The 26523-nt window shown below is 40.5% G+C and overlaps 1 protein-coding gene and 1 long non-coding RNA gene across 6 annotated transcripts in view; both read right to left on the minus strand.

Annotated features, from left to right (window-relative positions):
• Nucleotides 1–11935, minus strand: part of tbc1d22b (TBC1 domain family, member 22B) — a 52379-nt gene extending 40444 nt beyond the window's left edge. For 4 of the 5 annotated variants that reach the window (XM_084015401.1, XM_084015399.1, XM_084015400.1 and 1 more), the window contains exon 1: nt 11651–11935. In XM_084015401.1, coding sequence (XP_083871527.1) covers nt 11651–11706 — 56 coding nt within the window. In that variant the 5' untranslated portion in view covers nt 11707–11935. The remainder of the gene's footprint in view (nt 1–11650) is intronic. The other variant, XM_084015402.1, reaches the window with a different exon arrangement.
• Nucleotides 11936–23285: 11350 nt separating this feature from the next.
• Nucleotides 23286–24956, minus strand: LOC311017332. Its single transcript, XR_014597621.1, has 3 exons — nt 24833–24956; nt 24217–24421; nt 23286–24128 (listed from the first exon to the last, which is right to left on the minus strand). It is a non-coding gene; the product is annotated as an uncharacterized lncRNA (long non-coding RNA).
• Nucleotides 24957–26523: the final 1567 nt, after the last annotated feature.

The following is a 26523-nucleotide window of genomic DNA, read 5'->3' on the forward strand; positions in this document are numbered from 1 at the left end:
GGCTGAACAGCTGCATCCAAGCCATACATCAGCAAGTGCAATGCAAAGCGTCAGATGCAGTGGTGTAAAGCACGCCGCCACTGGACTCTAGAGCAGTGGACAGAGTCAAGAATCACGCTTCTCCATCTGGCAATCTCATGGACAAGTCTGGGTTTGGCGGTTGCCATGAGAACGGTGAACGGTACTTGTCTGACTGCATAGTGCCATGTGTAAAGTTTGGTGGAGGGGGGATTATGGTGTGGGGTTGTTTTTCAGGAGCTGGGCTTGGCCCCTTAGTTCCAGTGAAAGGAACTCTGAATGCTTCAGCATACCAAGAGATGTTGGACAATTCCATGCTCCCAACTTTGTGGGAACAGTTTGGCAATGGCCCCTTCTTGTTCCAACATGACTGTGCACCAGTGCACAAAGCAAGGTCCATAAAGACATGGATGAGAGAGTTTGGTGTGGATGAACTTGACTGGCCTGAAAGAGTCCTGACCTCAACCCGATAGAACACCTTTGGGATGAATTAGAGTGGAGACTGAGAGCCAGGCCTTCCCGTCCAACATCAGTGTGTGACCTCACAAATACGTTTCTGGAAAAATGGTCAAAAAGTCCCATAAACACACTCCTAAACCTTGTGGAAAGCCTTCCCAGAAGAGTTGAAGCTGTTATAGCAGCAAGGTAGCGGGAGAGGTAGCATGAGGCGGTTTCTCCAACCCACAGAAGTTGCCCAGTTAGTGCAACTCATCCAGGATGGCACATCAATGCGCAGTGTGGTAGGAAGGTTTGCTGTGTCCCCCAGCACTGTGTCAAGAGAATGGAGGAGATTCCAGGAGACAGGCCAGTACTCCAGGAGACGTGGAGGGGGCCGAAGAAGGACAACAACCCAACAGCAGGACCGCTATCTGCTCCTTTGTGCACGGAGGAACAGGAGGAGCACTGCCAGAGCCCTACAAAGTGACTTCCAGCAGGCCACTGATGTTTAAGTTTCAACTCAAACAGTCTAGAGATCACAGAGATTGGCAGATTCACCATTGGCGCCCTGTGCTCTTCACAGATGAGAGCAGGTTCACCCTGAGCACATGTGACCGACGTGACAGGGTCTGGTGATGCCGCGGAGAACGTTCTGCTGCCTGCAACATCCTCCAGCATGACCGGTTTGGCGGTGGGTCAGTGATGGTCTGAGGAGGCGTTTCTTTGGAAGGTCGCACAGCCCTCCATGTGCTTGCCGGAGGTACCCTGACTGCCATTAGGTACCGGGATGAGATCCTCAGACCCATTGTGAGACCTGGTGCAGTGGGGCCCTAGGTTCCTTCTGATGCATGACATTGCTAGGCCTCATGTGACTGGAGTGTGTCAGCAGTTCCTGCATGATGAAGGCATTGATGTTATGGACTGGCCTGCTCGTTCCTCAGACCTGAATCCTATTGAGCACATCTGGGACATCATGTCTCGTTCCATCCACCAACGCCATGTCGCACCACAGACCGTCCAGGAGTTGACTGCTGCTCTGGTCCAGGTCTGGGAGGAGATCCCTCAGGAGACCATCCATCGTCTTATCATGAGCATGCCCAAGCCTTGTAGTGAGTGTATACAGGCACGCAGAGGCCACACGCACTACTGAGGATCATATTGACATGTCTTGAAAAATCTCCACAAAAGTTGGATCAGCCTGCGATCTGATTTTCCACTTTGATTTTCGGTATGATTCTGAATGGAGACCTCCATAAGATGAGGATTTTGATTTCATTAATCATCCTTACGTTGTTTTGTTGTCAACGCATTGCACTTTGTAATGAATAAAGATTTCCAACTGAAATATGTTATTCATTGAGAACTAGCATGTGGTGTTAAGGTGTTCCCTTTATTTTTTTGAGCAGTTTATATACTTTTGGCAATATAGTGTATGTACACAACGCATCACACAAATTGTGAAGACAACAGGCCAAGATGACAGTGTTGATGTTGCCGATGCTGCAGTCATACCTCTTCATCAGGCACCGCCATCTTCCCTCTAAGACGACCAAATGCCCTTTCCACAGTCATCTGGGTCCTGCTGAGACGGTTGTTGAAGGCTGGCTGTGCAGGGGTAGTTTGTTGGTTTTCAACGTACGGCATCATCAACCGCGGCAGCAATGGATATGCTGCATCCCCCAGCATCACCACTGGCACGTTTACACCTTCGTACCTCTCTGTGATATTAGGGAACAGTGTACCGCACTGACCCCGCTTGTACAACTCTGGATTGCCAAACACCCTGGAATCATGGACTGTGCCAGGCCAACCCACATTGATGTCCCAGAACCGAAGTCGATGGTCAACCACACCTTGTAGGATGACAGAGTAAATACCTTAATGGTTATAGTACTCGGCAGGACTGTTGGGTGGGGCTAAAATTCCAATGTGAGTTTCGTCTATAACTCCTGCACACTGTAGGAAACCCCATTGTTCTCGGAAACCTTTGATAATCTCCCTGAACTCACATTCAGAGAGTGTTCTGATGTAGAGGGACAGCATGTTGTTAACAATAACAGAGGTAACATGATTGGCTATAGTGACTGCAGTAGACTGGCCTATCCCAAATAAATTGGAGACGGTCCTGAACTTCACGTTTGTGGTCAGTCTCCAGATGCATATTGCCACACGTTGCTCCACAGGCGCTGGAATGTGGTCTTTCTCATTCTGAAGTTTAACTGCCACTCATAATCTGTTCAATTAGTGATGACGTGCTCCCACCACACACCACATCTCTGCCGAATCCAGATAGTCCTGAAGCAAAAGGAGAAATTATGTCAAATTTAAATGAAGGCAAGAACAACAGTCAAAAGCAAAACAGCCGATTAACAAAAACATGTACGAGCAATTGTACATAAATAAATATAAACCCTGATTCTTCAATAGCAGTTAATGTTACCCATCACATGGATTAAATAGCTTACAAACACACATGCGTGAGCATAAACTTTAACAAATTACCACGATGATACATCCAACTGGTCTGGTTCTTACCTTTTTGATGAACGAGAATTGTAGTCAGCAAGTAAAGTTTTGAAGGCCTCCCTCGTCTCCTGCTCCCTCCGCAAAAATATTTGTGCAGCATAACATGCTGCAAGTCGCCACCTTGCGGAGTCGAGCATACCGTAGTTTTGCTCAGATGTGCTGGAGGGTCACATCTGAGCAAAACTACTCAAAATAAGCCACAAAGTCTGTAAAGTTGGAGTCATGTCTGCGTTGTCTTCTGTTATGATTCTGAGACGCGCTTCTTCGAATTTAAGGGTGCCTCGTGATGATGTATTACGACGTGATGACGTATGTACAAGAGGCAATCGGGCCTAGGCCCATTTGGGCTGGTGCAGTGTGAGTGCAAACTGGCAGAGGACCACCTGTGGGGGTGCAATCATGCCCAGGCGCGGTACGGATCGAATGGCCCTGGTGTGAGTGCGCCATTAGACGTGTTCCACCACCCCCACCCTATCACCAGCTTTAGCAGCGGCAGCTAGCAGTAGCTTTAGTAGCAGCCTAGCATCTTTAGCTGCAGCAGCTAGCGGAACGAGGGACGCCTGTGTGGCGGCATTTTGGATTCCCCATATACACAAATACAACCGGTGAGAAATGGACGGACAAAACCAAAACAGCGTGTAAATATTGCAAGAGACTGCTAACATATACCGGCAACACGAGCAACATGCAGCAGCATATTAGCCGCCACCACAGTGAGAAGCAAAGTAACGTTACGCCACCTCCTGAGGGAAAATTGCCGAAGGGGCAAACCACCCTGACGAGAGGCTTTGCATCTCCTCTCCCCCATAACAACGCAAGAGCACAAAGAATTACCAGGGCAATTGGTTATTTTATTGGAAAAGATGAAAATGAGGGCTTTCGACTGTTGATGAACACGCTGGAGCCAAGATACCACATCCCGTCACGATAGCACTTCAGCAAGGTGGTGGTGCCCAAACCCTACCAGGAGGTAAGAGCTCATGTGGTTGAGGTTCTCCGGAAGGCTGATACTGTGTCTATCACAACCGATGGGTGGATATCTAGAGCCACGCAAAGTTATATCACTATAACTGCTCATGTGATCAATGCCGAGTGGGAGTTGGCTGGCTTTGTGCTTCAGACGCGACCTCTTTTGGAGTCACATACTGGGGCTAACATAGCTGCAACAACAAGGTATCGCTGTAGTCACCGACAATGCGAGAAACATGGATGTGGCAGTGAGGGAAGCCGGGCTGGCACCGCACATCAAGTGTTTCGCCCACACTTTAAATTTAGCCACTCAGGCTGGTTTGAGCGTGCCGCGTGTCGCGTGCTTGCTGTGTCGGATCCGGCGGATTGTGAACTTTTTCCACAGGAGCCCGACAGCCACTGCTGTGTTGGCTGCGAAGCAAAAACTACTGCTCGGCCCGGCGGACAAGCACAAGCTAATTGTGGACGTTACCACACGCTGGAATAGCAGCCTGGACATGTTGGAACGATATCTCGACCTTCAACCGGCTGTGGCGCTCTGCTTAGCCTAGAAGTCTGTTGTAACGCCCGTGAAATCGACACACTGGACAACTTGGACATCCGTGATGCCGAGGACATCATGACACTTCTCAAACCTTTGAAGACAGTCACCACCGTGCTAAGTGATGAACAAAACCCAACAGTGTCTCTAATTGTGCCCTTAAAGCACACGATTGAGCAGAGCATGTTGCCTGTGGAGGAGGACTCCACCACGGTGAGCATGATGAAGAAAGCTATCTTCAACAATTTATCAGACAGATACACTGGGCCTGGGGACAACCATCTGCTGGAGTGCACTGCGTTAGACCCCAGATTCCGCTCTCTACCTCATCTTACCGAAGATCAGCGCCAGGATGTGTTCCAGAGGGTGAAGGAGAAAGCTGTGCAGATGCACAACCAGGTACTTATTTTACTTTCAATTACTTATAGTAGTTGCTTTTGCGTTAAGGCCAGGTCTGTGTTTCATACTTATTTTCATACTGATCTTTGTCCTTGTTGTCTCGTTTTTCCTGTGTTTTTTCCTTGTCTCTTACCCCTTTCTGCTTCTTTTCCTTTTTTTTTTTTCTTTTTCTATTGGTTAATCTGTTTTAGTGATTTTGTATTGGAGGGGAGGATTTTATATAAGCCCTTTGGGATTGTTTTCCTCTCCTGCACCATTTTTTGTCTTTTATATTATTAAGCATATATATATACATATATTATCTTTTAATAATTGTCCATGAATAATATATATATTACTAAGTTCTTGTCTTGCTGTTTACAGACCAATTCCCCTGTGGAGGAAACACAGCAGAAATGCGAAATTCCAATGTGTCGAAAAGGGGAGTGGCACTTGAAATTCAAATGGACACCACGGGCAAACCGTTTGAGATATTGACCTGAAACTTCAGATTCCCTCGTTTGGTAACATAAGGCATATTTTCACCACTTTCCAGCAAAATCTGAGAGGTGTCATGTACATGGGTGGCTGGGTGGTACAAGGGTTTTGCCAGTCATGGTAACTTACTCTGCCAGTAAGTTACCATGGCGATCTACCCCGGTAAGAAGTGAACCAACGTCGTAGGACGGAAAACCCAGGGTTAACGCTTAAGTTACCTCGCTAAGCCCAAATCCTGCTTCCTAGTACAGGCCCCAGGAAACTAAACGGCGTGTTCATACCTTTACCCCGAGGGGATGTTCCCATTCATTGTCTATGTAAGAAGCAGTGCATGCCATCGCGTCGCGGCGAGTTTCGAGGGGCGCCGCCGCCTGCCGCAAGCTCTCGAAAATCTTTTAAACTGACCGTTGTCGATCTAAAATAAAGACAGTTTCAGCAACTGCATAGCTTATTTCTCACATAAAATGTTTTCAGAAATACATTTTGGTGAACTATTTTCGTAAAATAAGAGGGAGGTGGAAGGCTCCGAGGGGAGAACGATACGAGCTCGGAGGGTGGGGGATTAACCCTAGAACACTATAGGTTGGTTTCACGTGACGTCACAGTGCTGCATCGCGAACGCGCTAAATCCAGATGGATGGCAGGAAGTGAAGTCTGCCCATAGAACTGCCGTGTGAAAAAGTCAAGATGCCCATGTTTTGTGTAGTTTACGGCTGCTACAATCGTTCTACCCGTGAAAAGGAAACGTTTTTTTAGAGTACCAAAGGTTGTCATCCATAAAGGTGAGAATTGTAAAAAGCTCACAGAATAACGGCGTAAAAAGTGGATTTTAAACCTACGTCTGCGGGTCTGAAAGTCGCTTTGCCATCAATCGGGAACGCTCGCGTTCTCCGCTGCTGGGGCAGTCGCAGGCACCAGTTGCCTTCGTCCCCCTAAGTTCAGACTTTGGGATGCCCGGTGCGGTGCTTGGGCCCATCTCGGGCTCGCCTGCCTCTCCGTTCGGCGCGCTCTCCCCTCCTTCCCCGACCCTCGGGCCGTGGGATGGGCGCCCATCGGGACCGCACGAGTCGGGCGCGGCTGCCGGTGGACTACCCGTCTCCATGCTGACCGCTTTACGCGTACGCAAGTCAGACGGTGCCGCTATAGCGGGGTAAACGAGGGCAGGTCACGTCGGCGGACCCTCATCCTCCGCCTCGGGGTACCCGATGCCTCAGTCCGTGAGCCTCCCCCCACCGGGAGCCACGTCCCTCGCTCCAGAAAACTCACTCATCTTCATGAGGTACGGGTCACGCCCAACATATTTACTTATTGTTTGTATCGTATTCTAGAAACTGGCTCTAAATCCCTACAATACGGACTCTCTGGAACGGTTTCCTCCATAGACGTAGTCGGCATTTTTACTTCCGGACAGCCATTTGGAAATCGCGCCCCTTAACGCGTCATCACAATCACGTGACTGAAACCAAGCTATTGCCGGGTGGTTTTCACCCGAGCAAATACATTTATGTGATTTTCATTATGCTGCGTTTATCTGAGTGTCATGAGTCTCTGGGTAGCTTCAGCATTGTCTTTGACATCTTTGATGGCATGGATGTTTTCCTAATCCAAAACACACTTTTTCCTACAGGCCATGTTTGGGTGATTTTCACCCAGCAATAGTGATAGAAGGTAAAGTAGTTTACTGTCTGCGTGTACCATTTGCATGTAACAAATAAGGTAAGTAAGAGTGGTCCTGGAATTACATGTTGTCTTTATTAAGTGCAGTGGTTATGAATAACTATCACAAAGTGGTGATCTCCAAGAGCATTCATATTATGATAAGGTGATTTTAGTCAGCTGACCTTTTTACCCATTCGAAATATGACATATTTTGTTTCTCTCTCCTGCAACTATTTGTGTGCCAAGGACACTGAGCCTTCACCGGGGAAGTCTCAAATATCCCAGGAATGGGTGGACCAAAAACCAAGTTTCCATCTTCATTATTTTTCTTTTTTTATTGATTTTTTGTTCGCAAATTCCTAATTTTCCAGAAATTTTGGAGCATTTTTATATGGTCCCCTCATGATGCTTTTCTTTCATTTTGTTAGACATGACACAGTTTAAAATAAAAGAAGACTACTCAAATTTGTCATGTATTGTCATGTTTTGATATATTTTGATGACAAGTACTTTTTATTGGGTGTATTATCTCGGGTAAAAATCACCCGGCGTTAGTGATGGTGTTTTGAATTTGAGCGATAGTGTTCTAGGGTTAAGGAGCATAGAGGGGAGGGGTGTGTGTGTGTGTGTGGGGGGGGGGGGGGGGGGATGCTTTTTTCAAACCTTTCAAATCGTAGACCATAGCTTTAATATGGAGCATAAAACACATGAAATCATAGGAATGTCATCATATGCTACACACCTGGTGATACAGATTATCATCGGAGGGGGGTCATTCCGTATCATTTCATCAAATTTCTGAAAATCTTCCCACCTGACCATCTCAGAATGTCCTGAAAAAATTCAAGTACAAAGACACACTTGTTAATAGGACAAATCCAAAATATTAGGTCTCTACTGTCAACAGTTTTCTCATGAAACATCATTGAATGAAGGGTAGTTTAGACGGTTTTTGGCATCATACTCTGAAAAGCCATTTTTAAACAGTAATATCTGGAAAACTCTCTCACCTGTGGCCTTCAAAATTTCTACAGTGTATATCTGTTACTAATAGCCTCCAATATGGGAGGCTATATCGGGGGTATAGCTCAATGATAACCTAGTATGGTAGGTACTTAAAATGTGGCTTGTTGTGTGTCTGAGCTCCCATTTTTGCAGATAAAGTGGCTGAGCTCCCATTTTTGCAGATAAAAGACTTCTATCACTTCTGCCTCTATCTCTGGTGTTAGCTTAAACATTCTACAAAATATGGTCTCTCTCACATGATTAGTTTCACAGGCTCAAAAATGGAAGTAAACACATCTTTGCCCAACTTCAGAGTCATATTCCAAAAAACTGACAAGGATCAGGTCCAAACCTACTTTTTTTGAAATATCATATTCTTGTTAAAATCATATAAAAAAATCGGGAGGGTGTTTTGCATCAATTTGTCGCAGTGATTTTTTAAAAATCCTGATATTGGTTGGGTTTTTGTGGCCGGTTGTGGTACTGCATGTCCTAACAGCCTACTAGTAAACATCACAGGAGGGCAATTCAATTGTGTTTTTTACCATTTACCAAAGACTTACATGTGACTAAATGCTACTGATAAATTTAGCCTCACGAAAACATTAAAATGTAGCACAGTTGTAGAGGCAATAAGTCCTTGAATGCGAGTTAAACATGGTGAAAGCAGCTTTTAATGTCTTAAACCATGAACAAACATGATAGCATAATATTGAAGACTGTACATTTTGTCATACTTTAAGTATATAAATTACACAACCAAATCAAATAATAATCTTAATTTGAGCATAAAGATTTTACATTACAGTACAACAATTTGATATTGAATAACAGTTTGTCTCTATGCTCACTATGAGACAATATGTGAGTTGTGTGTATGATCAGAAATGGTGGATAGGAAGTATCAGAGATGTTTCAGATGAAGATGAAGATGTACTGGTTCAGTTCATGCACCCACATGGCCCTGCCAAGAGTTTCTACTGGCCAAGAAGAGAAGACGTGCAATGTGCACTGCAGGCTAGAATTGCAAGGATTGACGTTCCCTCTACAGAAACTGGGCGCATGTATGCCATCAAAAAAGATGACCACAACAGAGCAGAAATGTACATTAGAAAAATTTGTAAAGTGACGGCAAAATTAATGAATGTGACTAAGGAACTGGATGTAAAAGATGAAAAAATGTTTGATCCCTCATAGTGTTCATGGTTTAAGACATTAAATGCTGCTTTCACCATGTTTAACTCACATTCAAGGACTTATTGCCTCTGTAACTACAACTGTGCTACATTTTAATGTTTTCATAAGGCTAAATTTATCAGTAGCATTTAGTCACATGTAAGTCTTTGGTAAATGGTAAAAAACACAATTGAATTGCCCTCCTGTGATGTTTACTAGTAGGCTGTTAGGACATGCAGTACCAAAACTGGCCACAAAAACCCAACCAATATCAGGATTTTAAAAAATCACTGCGACAAATTGAGGCAAAACACCCTCCCGATTTTTTTATACGATTTTAACAAGATCTTTCAAAAAAAGTAAGTTTGGACCTGATACTTGTCAGTTTTTTGGAATATGACTCTGAAGTTGGGCAAAGATTTGTTTACTTCGATTTTTGAGCCTTAATATCTGTGAAACCACTAATCATCTGAGAGAAACCATATTTTGTAGAATGTTTAGGCTAACACCAGAGATAGAGGCAGAAGTAATAGGAGTCTTTTATCTGCAAAAATGGGAACTCAGCCACTCTTCAAATGTACTACTTTATTTCAACAAGCCACATTTTAAGTACCTACCATACTAGGTTATCATTGAGCTACACCCCTGATATTTCATGTCTGGAGGCTATTAGTAACAGATATACACTGTAGAAAGGCCACAGGTGAGATAGTTTTCCAGATATTGCTGTTTAAAAATGGCTTTTCAGAGCATGATGCCAAAAACCGTCTAAACTACCCTTCATTCAATGATGTTTCATGAGAAAACTGTTGACAGTAGAGACCTAATATTTTGGATCTGTCCTATTAACAAGTGTGTCTTTGTACTTGAATTTTTTCAGGACATTCTGAGATGGTCAGGTGGGAGGCATTTGATGAAATGACACGGAATGACCCAGGGAATAACTTTTCTGTGTCAGCGTACAGCCTACTTACCACTTTGAATTATGTTTTTATATTTATTTTATTTGCTCCCAAATCAGTTTTACACCACCGAGATTACAGCTGAAAGAATAAGGCTGATATTTTCATACACCAACTTATAAAAGTACATCTCAGCAACACATTCATTTTTGAAAGTTATTTTGTGGCCTTTTATTGCTGGTCTATTATTATTATCATTTTTATTATTATTATTATTATTATTATTAATATATTACACACCTGGTTTAATCATCAACCAGTTATTTTAATTAAGCTTATTGAAGCCGTTTTAACTAAAACAAGAAAATAAATTATTTGACAATGACGTCTGGTCTGGGATGATAAGATCCTGGAAGATGTTCAGACCAGGCTGTATAAAATGTGAAATAATGACCAACACTTTTAGATAATATATTTTGTGTCATCAAAGTGAAGTGACATGCCAAGTGTCCCATTTGTATTTCTACCATTTCAAGCCCTCACAGCCTGTCACAGTCAACCATCTACCTGGTGACGTCAGTTAAGTCTCTGAGGGTTCAGGGTTTAGACCTTAGGGGGGGCCATTGAGATTTGGCCGTTAACCAACTGTGATGAGTATCCCCTGAGTACTAACCCGTAATGACTAACCTGTAAAAACGAACCTTTGATGACTGACTAACCCGTGATAACAAACCTGTGATGACTGACTAACCCATGATAACTAAACTGTGATACCTGTGACGACTGACTAACCCGTGATAACTAACCTGTGATGACTGATCCGTGATAACTAACCTGTGATGACTGATTAACCTGTGATAACTAACCTGTTATGACTGATTAACCCGTGATAACTAACCTGTGATGACTGACTAACCCATGATAACTAACTTGTAATGATTGATTAACCCGTGATGACTAACCTGTGATAACTAACATGTGATGACTGATTAACCCATGATGACTAACCAGTGATAACCGATTAACGTGTGATAACTAACCTGTGATGACTTACTAACCCGTGATAACTAACCTGTGATGACTGACCCATGATAACTAACCTGTGATGACTGACTAACCTGTGATAACTAACCTGTGATGACTGACCTGTGATAACTAACCTGTGATAACTGATTAACCCATGATGACTAACCTGTGATGACTGACTAACCCGTGATAACTAACCATGATAACTAACCTGTGATGACTGACTAACCCGTGATAACTAACCCATGACAACTAACCTGTGATGACTGACTGACCCGTGATAACTAACCAGTGACGACTAACCCGTCATATTTGACATGCTAAAGTCAGCTGAACCGTTCCGGTTTCCGGTTAAGCTTGCGTCAGCATTCCTATGAGTTGATTCAAGCCGCAACAGCATATGATTGTGTTTCGTAATAATACGTCCCTGTACTGCACATTAGCGGGGTCTCAACAACACGTAACGTTAACGTCAGTCCTGCTTCGTCTAGTAAAACAAGTAAACGGAACCCACCTTCCGGGAACCTTTGTGTTTCTCCTCCAAAACTGGATCCTGTTCTCGGTGGCCATACTCGGACAACACAGCCCCCCTAAGACCGACACCGACACCGGCTACCCGCACGAACCGACCATAGGGAGACCGTCTCCGCGACCCCAAGGTCCGGCTCCTCCTACTCCTCTCCGTCCGTTTAAGCAACCGGCAGACGGGCAGAGTTCGCGTTCCTACGCGGGGCTGTTTCACAGGGAGCACTGGAAGCCGCCATCTTGGACACACCGAGCGAACGGAGGGATTGGCGGCTGAGGCGAGCAGGTGCAGTGAAAGCGCCAATAGGATGAGCAGGTCATGGATCGAGACGAGGGCAAGAGGAAACCAGGCACGAGCAGCTAGCGGGTCATCCCATCGTCATCGGCAACACGCTGCTCTCAGGCACAGCTCCTATGGCAAGGCAAGCCGTTTTAACATTTCATCGAACCACACTGCTATCTGTAATTATATTTTAGATATCCATAATAGCATTTGACTAGAAATGGTAATTAAAGATATCCACAATACATTCTTACTAGTAAAAATGATATTTTAAGATATCTACAACTTTGATTGTACTAGTCAAAACTAAATTTAAGATATCTAAAAATCCTTAAAAAGTATAAGTGGCTGTTTTATCATTTAATAGCTAAACTGGATATGTATTGCAGATATCTGTAATTCAATTCTTCCTAGTCAAAAAGAACATTTCAGATATCCACAATGACATTCTTCCTATCCACAATTGTCATTTCAGATATCTACAATGGCATTCTTCCTAGGACAAATGACGTCACTTTTGCCATTCATGTGTATTGGGCTTTCAATTTCAGATATCCACAATTACATTCTGGATATCTAGAATGAACATTCTGGATATCTGCAATTGAATTCTTACGAGGAAAAACTCCCATTTCAGATATCTACAATCCAATTGTTACTAGTCATAATTTAATTTTTTTTTAAAAGGCGTCCTGTCTACCTGTCAACAGACATCAACAATACATTTTGTGGATATCTGCAATTGTATTGTTCCTAGTCACAATTCTAATTGTAGATATCTGAAATTACATTTCTACTAGTCATAATATGAATTGTGGATATCCATAACGACATTTCTACTAGTCACAATGTATTTTTGGATATTCAAAATTACATTCTGGATATCTGGAATAGTTTTTCATTTTGGATATCTGAAATGAAAATTATGACTAGTAACAATTGGATTGAAGATATCTGAAATGGGAGTTTCTCCTAGTAAGAATTCAATTGCAGATATCCAGAATGTTCATTCTAGATATCCAGAATGTAATTCTGGATATCTGAAATTGAAAGCCCAATACACATGAATGGCAAACGTGACGTCATTTGTCCTAGGAAGAATGCCATTGTGGATATCTGAAATGACAATTGTGGATAGGAAGAATGTCATTGTGGATATCTGAAATGTTCTTTATGACTAGGAAGAATTGAATTACAGATATCTGCAATACATATTCAGTCTAGCTATTAAATGTTAAAACGGCTTGCCATACAGCTCCGCTCTGTTGATGGATTTTAAGTTTGATTCTCTAACGGTTATGCAGTGTTGGGGAGTAACGAATTACATGTAACGACGTTACGTAATTTAATTACAAAATTTACGTAATTGTAATCCATTACATTACTGGGAGAAAATATGTAATTAAATTACAGTTGCTTTTGGAAATTTCAATGATTACAACTTAAGTTACATTTGAAAAATCGCCACAAAAGCTCGGATTTATCAAATAGTTTTTTCCCTAAAAAAACTATAAAAGCGCAGCTGTTTCACTATTTAACTCATTTACAGCTGGCGTCACCTTTACTTTGAAAGTCCAGTGGAGCTGGATCAGAACGGAGCATTTGTACGGAGGGAGAGATCGCGCTGCTGCTGTTTACTTTCTCTCTGAGCGTCTCCAACTGCAGATGTTCAGCTGAGGGGATACGCTTCTCAGCTGTTGATCCGACTCAAGTCAGGAGGTCATTTATTAGGCTTTATTTAGTAGGCCTATTTACTTTTATAGACAGTCAGTCACCACTGAAAGAAGTTGTGCGCTCGCAGCAGGACAGATAATTTAACTTAATGTGGCCATGAATAAATTAATTGTTTCGCCTGTTATGTGTTGCCCAAACGCAAATCTTGAGTAGGTGGTCTACTCTGTTTTCTCACATTTAAAAAGGTCTTTATACAGAGACAACATGAGCATTTGCTTGTAGCTACAGCACCTAAAAAATCCACTGTAACCTATTTTCATACACACACCCAGCCTCGCTTTCAATAAAACACACACTGATCGCACTTTTATAATTGCGATCAGTGAAATATATGAAAACAATATAAAACACAGTTTAAAACAACAGTTGTTGTTGCTCTAAAGCTTCATATTTAAAAGCAGCTCAATGTAGAGCTGTCAGAAATTAAAATCAGCCTCCTCTTGTCATATTTGCAGCAACACTGTTGCTTCAGGCTGTGATCAGGCTTTTTTGTATCGCTCATACTCTCTCCATTAAAACAACCTGCTCCTCTTGGCTGAAATCAGCCTGCTCCATTTAGTGAGGAAGTGAGCCTCCTTCGCAGTACAAAGGTCAGACTCATAATAAATGGTTAAACCTTTGAACATATAAAAGAACAACTTTTGAACAGTTTCATCTTTATAATTTTGGTCTATTTTATGGAACATTAATGCCATCACTTATCTGGGTTGTACTATTGTCTAAATTGTGCACATTTGTCATTGGGTCAACATGGTATCATGTTTTCCACATGTTGTACATAAATAATGCAACAAACACTTTTTTTAAATTTACATTTCAACATGTTTTGTTATCAGCTTATTATTTGTGTAAAGAACAAATATGTGCTCAATTCCAAAATACTGATCTATGGTTTTAATAAACTTTTTTCAGAGGAAACATCCAAGGGTCCTGTTGGTGCAAGAACCATCCAAACCGTCTGATGAGAGGGAAGATGAATCTAACAAAAAAAAAAGTTACAGAAGTTCAGTCTGGTTGAGTCTTTTATTATGTTGTTTTTATATAGTCTTAAGTACTGCTGAAAGGTTTATCACACTATTGGTCTTAAAATGTGAAAATGGTTAACAATTGAGAGATTTCCTTCAAAATTAAGAAAAGTAATCAAAATGTAATCAAATGTAATTAGTTACATTACTTTGAGAAAGTAATTGAAATAGTTACACTACTATTACATTTTCAACAGGGTAACTTGTAATTGTAACCAACTACATTTCCAAAGTAATCTTCCCAATGTCAATCATTGAATGTCAGAGGTAGGCTATACGCGATTTGTTGAAAAGAAAAGCCACTTTCTATTCTGTAAAAATAGTGAGGCTGATTTAATATTTTTACAAGAAACGCATTCGAGTGAGTCGGATTTGAAGTTGCGGAAAGGGCAGTGGGGAAATAAGATTTACTGTAGTCGGGGAAATCTTAGAGGTGGTGTCTTCACATGATGGTAGATGGATTCTCATCATTTTCAAACATAATTAAAATTTCATAGTATGTAATATTTATGGGCATAATTCTCATTCGTCTAATAAGATACTCTTTAGTCAGATAACCTCAAAAATACATGATCTATCACACAAATATCCTAACTCTTATGTAATTTTAGGTGGCGACTTTAATGAATGTCCAGATGATGCAATGAATCGATTCCCCCCAAAACTGTGTCAATCTTTTCTGAACAACAATATTGTTTTGAAACTTTGCTCAGATCTCTCCCTGACCGACACATGGCATTTTTTCAACCCAGATATACAGGATTTTACATGGTCTAAAAGTAACCTTTCATCTAGATCCAGGATTGATCTTTTTTAGTTTCTTCCTCTGCACTTCAGTATGTGGAAGATGTCTCCCATTCTTTTGCTCCATTGTCAGATCATAAGAAAATCACTCTGAAGTTAGGGGGCTCACAGAATACAACTAAGTTACGATGATACTGGAAATTTAATAATGCCCTTCTTATTGCTTTAATGATAGTATAAAATGTCTATCCAGCGAAATCTTTAATGAAATTGCACATGGTGAATATACACAGAAGTACTTCAAGATTATGACAAGAAGTATTGCTGTTAAGAGGAGTAAAGAGTTTAAAGCCCTCAAAAATAAAACAGAAGCTGAATTACTGAGCAGAATTGGTTTCCTCTTATCTAAACCTGACTTATCTTCTGAAGAGGAGTTAGAAGTAAAGGAGATACAGTTAAAAATAGATCAGATTTACATTGAGTTAGCCAAGGGTGCATTTGTGAGATCTAGAGCCAAGTGGCTAGAAGAAGGGGAAACAAACTCCAGCTATTTTTTTTGCTTTGGAGAAAAGAAACGGTCAAAGAAAGTCATTAAGTATGCTTAGTATTAATGGTAGTAAATGTACGGATCAAAAATTGATATCTGATTCAGTTTTTCCTTTTTATAGCAACTTGTACAATCAGAATTCAACAATCCCTCTTATGAAATTTTTATTTATAAGGTTAAAAAACACATAGTTACAATTGCTAAGGACCTGGATAAAACTTGTAACTCTAGCCTGACCAGAGAGGAAATCAAGACTGCTCTCTTCTCAATAAAAAAGGGTAAATCCCCAGGTATAGACGGGCTTTTAGTTGAATTTTATATTCATTTTTGGGACATCATTCAGGAACCTTTATTTTGTATACTGTGAATGTGTGGGTGTGCAACTACTCAACCGAAAAGCTGGAGCTGTCATTGGGCGAAGGCAGGGTACACCCTTGACAGGTTGCCAGTCTATCGCAGGGCTGACATGTAGAGACAAACAACCATTCACGCTCACATTCACACCTACGGGCAATTTAGAGTCATCAATTTACCCATCCCCATCCTGCATGTCTTTGGACTGTGGGAGGAAGCCGGAGAACCCGGAGAGAACCCACGCTTACACGGGGAGAACATGCAAACTCCACACAGAAGGAACCCAGGGCCGACCCAGGAATCAAACCTGGGACCCTCTCGCTGTGTCCGGTCATACTGTCCAGATTTCATCAGCAATAACTTCTTTCCTGGAAATTGTGCTTCATTCACAATTTTTCTCCTCACAAAACTCTGTTATGGAATAACGAGTGTATAACTGTAGGGAATAAATCTCTTTTGTTAAATCTCTTTCAAATGGTTTGAGAGAAGTATAAATAATATCTTGTCTGTTTTGGATGAACATGGTCTTGTCCTCTCTTATGAGAATTTTATCTCAATATAATTTTCCTATACCTTTCAAAGAATACAACTCGGTGATAAAAACAATCCCCTCTGGTTTACTTAATTTAATGAAAAGTCACTTATCCTTCTGTGAAGGAATAAGACCAGAGGGCACATCTGTTTTGCGTTTGAATGGTATTAACATACAAGACAAAAAATGTAACAATAAACATATAAGAACAATTTTTCAAGATAAAAAGAGGTTTTCTCCAAGAGGAAAGTTTTATTGGCGCTCTCATTTAGAAGACATAGACTGGGGAAAAAGCATGGCTTTTGCCTCATAAATACTGTATTCATAACAAATTAAAAGAAACTAATTTCAAAATTATTCACAAAATATATCCTGTTAACTTCCTCATTTCGAAATTCATGGATGTGGACAGCTCTTGTGTTTTTTGCAAACATCAGAATCAGAATCAGAATTCCTTTATTGTCCCTCAACGGGGAAATTTGTTTGCCACAGCAGCCAAAGGACAGAATGTTACAAAAAAACACAATAATAATAATAACAATAGCAAAAATTAACAATATAAATTAAAAAGGTAAGAAATAGAATAGACTTGTATATAAACATGATATTGTACAAAAATTACCAGCAGTAGTGAATTTGTTTTTATTTACAATATAGTGAAGAGTGTAGAGTGCAGAGTGCAGAATGAGGTCTATTGGGAGCAGTGCTGATTGTAGAATCTGACAGCAGCAGGAAGGAAGGACCTGCGATACCTCTCTTTCACACACTTGGGGTGTATCAGTCTATCACTCAGCTGACCAGTGCGGTGATAGTGACCTGCAGGGGGTGGGACTCCTTCACCAGCAGCGATGACAGCTTGTCCATCATCCTGCTCTCTCCCACCACCTGCACCAGGTCAAGACGGATGGAGCTGGCCTTCTTGATAAGTTTATCAGTTTGGTTAATTTTTTCATTTTGTTGGGAAAATATTTTATTCATAAGCAAAAGTTTTCAGCCTCCAAGCCAACATTTCCTCATTTTTTGATTTAATTTAACTCACTATATAAATCCCTAGCCCTGGTAAAAGGTACAATATGTAAGAAATCTAAAGCAACTGGCCGTAAAATCATCTTAATATGTCATAGAGACTCAGGAATAATGATCATATAACATAATGAACTCACCAACAACGTACAGCCAAAATATTCGCATTTAAAAAAATCTTTTGCGGACCGCAAATCATGTTTATGTTTTGAAAACATGTTTTGGCACGTGGCGCCACCCACTGGCGTCTACAAATCATTGCAGTCAGTAGAGTCGCAGCTGCCGAGCAACCACGGGTTGCCAGTTTCGACTGAGCTACAATGGCAGAGCCAACGAAACCCAAAAGAGCTCGGTTATGATTCACAAAAACGCCAAGATAAAAACCGAGGCAAAGCGAGGGTCTATATAGGGGATGCATTTGAACGGTGGAGACAGTTGAAAGCTGAGAGGAATTTGAAATCGGATGCAGAATTGGCTACACTTCTCCTAGACAGGTAAGTTGAGCTTGGCTAACTAAGTAAGCATCATAGCTTGACGGGGATGGACATTTCGAATACTTGTAACCGTCGAGTAACAACGTTTTTCATTTCGATCATAGAAACAAACGTTAGCAGCATAGACGTCGGAACTAGGGGTGCGGGGGGGGGGCACTTCCCATCTGCCCCCCATCAGCCTCCCCGCGGCATCCGAGCGCTCTTTCCCAGCCTTGCTGCACCGAGGATGAACAGCTGAGTGGCAGCGGCGAAGAGGCGGAGGCTCTGCTTTTATGTCCGCGTCATTACGCTTTTGTTGCGTGTTTAAAACAGTGGGTTTACTTCAAAACGTGAGCGTGAGACGCTGTCAGAGCGTTTATGAACAGTGTTTCAGAGCTCCCCCTGAATGTCTCAAAGTAGGTTTTCAGGTAATTTCGCGGCATAACAGCGCCTTCTGGGTCCGTGTATGTTTTGGTCATTCGATTTTCAATTCACAAACGGATATTAAAAAACAAAAAATTAGTGGTTATTTGATTTTCGTTTTAAAGTACTAAAATTAAAATTGAATTACAAGGCGTTTTTCTTTGTCGAGGTCAGAAAGGGATGGACTAAATTAAAAAAATTATTTGTTTTTCATTTTCTAGTTATAATAACAAAAATTAAAATCACTAGAAGACAGAAACGAAAAAATGCCCGTTTTTTCATATTGTACGACCGGAAGTTGCCGTTTACCGTACGCAGTTAACATTAGAGCGCGTATGAGGACGGTGCTGTGTCGGAGAGGGGAAAACGTAATTGATGGATCATGGATCAGTACGTTGTTTTTCGAAACAATAAGAGAGTGTATCTCAGGGAAGACGACATGACTGCAGAAAAACTGAGCCGCATATTTCAGGTAAAGATGAAAATAATACTACATAATCAGGGAATAGCTAGCTAATAACGTTAGCTTACATTACGGGTCTGCTCTGCGTCAGCCTACTTGTTGTCGGGAGCCTCCTATAACATTATGTTTGTTACTAGCATAATATAGAGGTTTAACGTTAGCATTTGGAGAAGTTTCCTCTCGGTCGTCACAGAAGAATAAAAAAAGGTTTCTTTTATTTTTTCACAGGTCTCAGCTCAAAGTCTATACATAACGGATGATGCAAACGTGGCCTTGTTTCCTGGAGCAGCGTCAGGTGTTTTCAGCTCATTAGACCTTGCTCCAAGAGCTCACATGAGGTTCATGGTGAGGACGAAGTCACTCCATCAGCTCCAAATATCACGGGCCAACGGTTTTCATTCATGCGATCACCTGCGACTAGTACTGCTAGTTCAGCTGCACAGCGGGCTTCAGCCCCCCCTAGAGCCACTGCCTCCAAAACATTTCAAAGGTAACCCTGAACGACTAAACTACTTACCGGTAAGTCGCTTACTGTGAAACGATTTATAATTTCAATTGTACTAATTGCAAGATGGGAAATCAATTATAATTTGATGTCGTTGCATAAGAGCTAGATTTGATAGATATGATCATTTCAACTCCAGTTGCCATTCTTTGTCTCATTCGTAATTACTAATTGATTACTTATTAATAAATATTAATAAAATGTGTTAAAATGTACATAAAGTGTGCATATAGTGGTATATATATATATATATATATTAGGGCTGTCAAAGTTAACGCGTTAATAACGCGTTAACGCAACATCCTCTTAACGGCGTTAATTTTTTTAACGCGCGATTAACGCTCGGTATTAAAAAAAAACAAAAAAAAACGCGCATTGTATGATTTATGGCCGTCGGTGGCACCTGTAGTCTTGATCCAGAGGGAAGGTGCGCGTCCACAGGCAGCGGTGTTTCCCCGCGTCCCATTCATTGTATTCTGGTAGCATTGCGGCGAATGTCGAGAGACGGCGCGCGAGTTGGCCGCTCCTCAAGTATAAGTCGAATCTACTTTATGCTAATCAGAGGCGCCGGGCTCGACTCGCCGCCTCGGGAACGCTCGCGAACGCTCGCAAAAATATGTTGTTTGAAGGAGAGCGCCTGTCAATCATCCTCTAGTGGCAGCCCACCAAGCGTGCAATACTGGGAAGCGGCGCGTCCACACGCGTTTAAAATCGATTTGTGAACGGCAAATTCACCTTCAAAAGACTGCCGGATGGTTCAGTCGATAAGACCAAAGTCATCTGCGCGTACTGTGGGTATGAAATGAGCTACCATAGAAGTACGTCCAGTCTGAGATATCACTTGCAAGCCAATGCACTTATATCCTAACTGTACTTATCTCCTGTTACACTATCTCCTGTGACATGTTCACTTTAATTGTTTGTGATATATTCTTATAACCCTGTTTTGATCCCATGTTTCGGTAAGGGGATATTTGAAGTGTTAAATAAACATTTTCATAAATCAAGTATATTTGCCCTTATGTTGTTAAAAGTATTAAGAATATGAACAAAAATTCATTAAAGTACATTTAGAAGAAAAAAAAATGTGCTAAAAAAATGCGATTAATTTGCGATTAATCGCGAGTTAACTATGGACAAAATGCGATTAATCGCGATTAAAAAAATCAATCTTTTGACAGCCCTAATATATATATATATATATATATATATATGGGCCTAGTTGATACCAATTTATGTACGTTTTAACACTTTTCCCTAGAAAATGCACTATATGGTTTAGTTATTATTGATATAATACACAAGGGTATGAATATGAATGCCTTGTGTGTCATTTATTTTAATATGATATTCTTACAGATCAGTGTACCTTGCTGACCTGGTTGGTGGGAGACTGAGTCCCAGCAAAATGGTGGTTGTACGGTTTGCGGAATGGGAGGCTTCTCTTCAGGGGATCATTGGCAAAGTCCAAGATGCCATTGGAAGTCATGATCCCATAATGTTAACTGATGCGCAGGGAAATGCAATTTTGGAGTCAGAGGGAACAACAGGTGGGTAATATTAATTAATATATATATATATATATATATACATATCACATGACTGAACCAGCCACTTAAATTATATTGTTTTTACCTGGTTACTACCACCACTCCTAAGGGTCCCAATACTGGAAGCAAAATGCACGAAAGATTCTTGCTGTACCAGAAAAGGACTTCCATGAGTTTCAAGGCACAAAGAGGAAGAGACAGAGGTATCTTATGTATTCATATTACTCTCATTTATACACATATTGAAATACATTATGTGTTTTTTTATTTAATCTTACCTTTGAAATCAGCACCTATTTGCTTACCCTCCGACCATTACTGCTTCTGTATATACGGTGGCTTTTATGTTTGGGACATAACTTAATTGGACGTTCCAATATATTAACACATTTGCAGGCCGCTAGGGCAAAAGCTCCCCCACAAAAGTATAAGAGCCTATCAATTAAAAAACAAAAAACAAATCCACATAATCAAGGAGTGAAATTGAGCTTGTTTTGAATGCCCTGACCTGGCCAAGCTACATTCATGAATAAAAATACTTACTTTTGTTATTTAGTCCCCCCTTTTCTAATCTTTCAAATAAAAGGTTAGATAGCCATTACCAAAACCGATTTAACAATACCAGTAATTATCTCTTTTTTTCTGTTCAGCAGCCGAAGAGATGAAGATGCTGCAGGTATTGGAGAGGTCACCGAAAAAATCGAAGAGCTGGTACTGGCATCACAGAGCTTACCGGATGTCACTGCAGCAATCAGAGACCTCACCTATCTGACTGCCACTCAAAGAGTCATCCTGACTCCTTCCCAGCTACAGACCATCAAGCAAGGGTTCTGCTGTGTTGTTTGTTTGAGTAAGTATGTAATGGATAGTAAATAAATACCACACACATGTAAAATAATTCTGAATCTTTTTTGCCTGTTGTGTGCCAGAATTTGTGTTTTACAAATACATGTTTTTACATTCTCTAACCAAGGTCATTTGTGTTTAATTCACTACAGTTACTTGCATGTACTGATGCAGACAGGCCATAGTATGATATAATAACAAAAACATTTTTAAATGCATTAAAGTTAATAAAAAATAAAACACTGTCACCCAATACAGAATAATATTTTAATGGACACACAAAAAATTAGTAGTTTTTCTCAATTTCTCTTTTTAGAGTTCATCGAGGAGCCAGTCTTCACTAGGACTGGGTACCGAAAACCGGTTCCCATTTTGGAACCGGAACCGAAACCCGAAGATTCGAGAATCGTTTAAAAATGCGCATTTCGATTCTTTATTTCGATTCCTGGCAGTTCTGCAAGGACCTTTTTTATGATCTGCAAGGACCTGTGTGGATGACGCGCGTACTACGTCACATCCGCGGCTGCGCGGTGTACTGTGTAGACAAGATACGAAGAAAATGGAGGGAAGAGGCGCAAAACAAAAACGGTCGAAAGTGTGGTTCAGTTATTCAAGGAAGACAGACGGATTGGCGACTTGCAACACCTGCGAGAGAGACATTTCTTGCAAGGGGGGATGCACGAGTAATATGGCGAAGCATTTATTAACTCACGGAGTAAATGTGAAGGACTGTGGTGTCTTTGAACAATGGCTGAAAAAAAATCCGGCGGACAGCAACAACACGACGAGCTCGGAGTCCGACGCCAAAGGTTAGTAACGTTATACAAAAACAGCTGTAATTGCTTAAGTTAAAACAAAAGGACGTCCTCCTGACTGTTATTTTTCTGAACACATTGAACTCAGTTACCTGTTAATGTTAGGTGATACTGATAGGATTCTTACTTTGTAGATGCCATGCTGTTTGGACAGCATGATGATGGGACAGTTTGCTTGTCAGAGAGTGATGTTGTGTGTGTGTGTGTATCACACAGCAGCAGATTTCAAGTAAAATAATGAAGCAGCAAGTGTTAACATCTATAGAACTGTACATTGACTTATTGTTTAGAGGCAACAGTGTTGGTTTGTCCAATTTTCAAATAAAACAATTTATTCTTGATATATTCTATTTATTTACTTTCTAATTAATATTGGTATCGGAATCGGGAATCGAAAAGAATCGGAATCGAAATAGGAATCGATGAAAATGCAAACGATACCCAGCCCTAGTCTTCACACAATGTTGCAAAAGCATCATTGGCTGCAAAAGATGTGTGGAACAGTGGCAGGAGACATCTGACTACTGTGCAAAATGTAGGGGGGACTCCAGAGGCAGCAACATATTTGAGGTTAATGGTCTGTCAGAGGTATTTTCTGTACTGAAATCCCTTTGTGAAGAGGAGTAACATTTTGCACTTTTATGTATTTGAGTTTACATAATTGACTGAACACTTGGGTCAGAGTTCTTATTTAACACAAAGAAATAAGTTGAACATTTGATCATCTGGTCTTATTTACAACACTATTTGATTGACATTAATATTATCTTTATCAAACACCCACTGCCACCAATTACTTGTTCCTGTTACTATATTCTGTAAGTTCAAATGGAGCAAATGGATTTTCACACATTGCGCTGAGTTGTAGTTATGAGATAGAGCAATGCCTCTTTGAATGGTGCAAAGTCGTTGTTCACTGCTCTCGAGAACAAGTCTGATATGTCTGAATATGTCTCTGCAAACTGATTCTCCACTGTAATTTTGTTCTGTTCGGTTGAAAATGGATCAACTCCAAAAGTAGAATGTGCGGTCAGTTGTGATCCCAGCTGTTGGCTATAAAGGTCTGCTGCTTCAACTGAATGAGGCAACAGCTCCTCAGGGATTTGTTTTGGACAACCACTGCCAGCCAAGTTGTTTGGTATGCCTTTACCTGTAAAATAAAGAACATATACTTGATCTTGAAACTTATGAATGCCTGTTGTAATTATTTTAGTTTTCGCTTCACCGGTATATTTCACCTGGTATTCGGTGAGCGTTCCATGACTCCACTACCTTTGTAAGACCAATCTGGCACAACTGGATTGTCAGGTTGGACACACAATATCTAACAAGGTTGTCATCCATGTCTAGTTCCTCTTGATCCACCAATTGCAGAAGGGCTGTCTTGAGGGGATAGTTGACACGATTATTTACCTCAGGCCAGATTCGTTCAACTATATGATTCTGGAACCAGAAACAGATTTGTCATCAGTTCATTTATTTTGATGGTTTAATGGAACTTATAAATGTTTTCTTAGATTTGGGAGACATAGTCATGCAGAACTGCCAGTCAATCTGTAACTTTACCAACTCAGTCATTATGCACATGTAACAGAAATGACTATATATGCAGGTATCATGCACAATGACTGCTAAGCTAGTAAATTCACAGTTTTACCAGGAATTGGTAGGACAATTATCCAAATGGACTGTAATAAAAAAATGTTCATCACATAACTACAATATAAGGTTTGAATAAACTACAGTGTGGTTGCTTATGAAGTTTAATATTAAGTTATAACCAGATAATTTAAAAAAAAATCCCTGTTCTTGGCCAAGGTTAATGTTATGTTCAATGGCATGTTACAACTTTACCCTTGTTGATGAAGTCTGTAAGTAAGGCCTTCTCTCCTGATTATGGTGATATGGCGACAACAGCTCCTGCATGAACAGTGTCAAATAAAATTCCTTGCCATGATCTACTCGCACCTGATCCCACATTCCATTGGCAAGTACTGCAGACCTATTGGATGAAAAAAAAATGTAATTTGGGGAAAACCTTTCAAACGCAACTGCTCTGAATAAGTTGCTCTAAGTATTGGCTCTATGATATGATAACAATGTTATAGCCTACTGACAATAACAATGTAGATGTTAAGCAGTCATTTAGCCACATTGTACAACTACTTTAAAGGCTTAATAGTATGGGATTAATGAATGTAGCTTTGTCATTTGCCGGTTTTTCTTTTTTCTCCATTGTCTAAAAGGAATTATAATTGACCGGTGGGTCAATGAATAGGGGAAATCTGCAAATGGCCAACACAAAATAGTGGGGGGAACGAGCGCCAAGCAATATAAACAAGTTCAAATATCATATCTTTGGCTGAATACCTTGAGACCTCATGAAATATTTATGCACAAGATATTTTTTTGATAAAGAACCATTAGTAATGTTGATATGATGACTGGGCTGGTTGGGGCAAAGAATAAAACAGCCACAAGTCTAATAACTTCATAGTTGCATAACTTTCCTAAAATGTAGCCTTTTAAACCAGAGACTACACTTCTGTCATATTGTTATGATATCCCAGACCATATCTAGTATCATAGTACAGCACAATATTGATATAATATCCATAAATTGGCCGACAACCACTGTCTTGCAGAAATGACAGATTTAATTAATCCCTTTAGTGTCCACAACAATACATGGGCTGTTACCTGAAAACATCTTGGTAGATCACTAGGTTGTTTTTTATAGGCATTGTAGAATGAGCAACAACCTTTTTGCTGAAGCCATCAATGGCTACAACATGGGTGACCCCAAACATAGCCAGCTTTTCATTTTGGTCCATATGAACCTTTTGACCTATGTAGTCTGCTTGATATGGTGTGGGGTTGAGATTGCGGGCACCCTGAAAGATAGGAACATTAATTATCACAAATATGAAATCCCATTACTCCTTCTCTGCAATGGTTGCAGGTTTTGTAAATAAAATTCTATCTATTTGTAAATGTAATTACATATATTGTCACAAAAACGCTTAGTTTCTAGTGTTATACAAACTACACTGTAAAAATTTTCACCGTAAATTTACAGTAAATTACTGGCTACTGGTTGCATTACTTTTACAGTAATTTCACAGTAATTTATTATAAATATTTCACAGTAATGTACTGCTTATGTTTCACAATAATGTACTGTAAATATTTCACAGTAAAATACAATGCAACTACAGATGTCAAAGACGAATAAGACCTTTGAGTGGCCTATTTTTAAAATACTTAAAATAAAGATATATTTGGCCATTTTCCAAACATTTGGAATGTAGTGTACACATGCATGTATGTGAAAACTTCAAACAAAGATATTTTAGTGTTTTTAAACTTAAATTAATAGGGCAACGACCTTAAAAAAGTAATTTGGGACGACCGTAATTTATCTCAAAATTAGTAGATTTCCTTAACATAACTTATATTTTATTTAGTGAATTAATTTTACTTATAAGTATCAGTAATTAAATTAACTGTTTAAGAAAGATAGACTCATGTGTCCTTTCATTTTT

This window comes from Eutrigla gurnardus (genome assembly GCF_963514095.1).
Source record: "Eutrigla gurnardus genome assembly, chromosome: 8".
NCBI classification, from domain to species: Eukaryota; Metazoa; Chordata; class Actinopteri; order Perciformes; family Triglidae; genus Eutrigla; species Eutrigla gurnardus.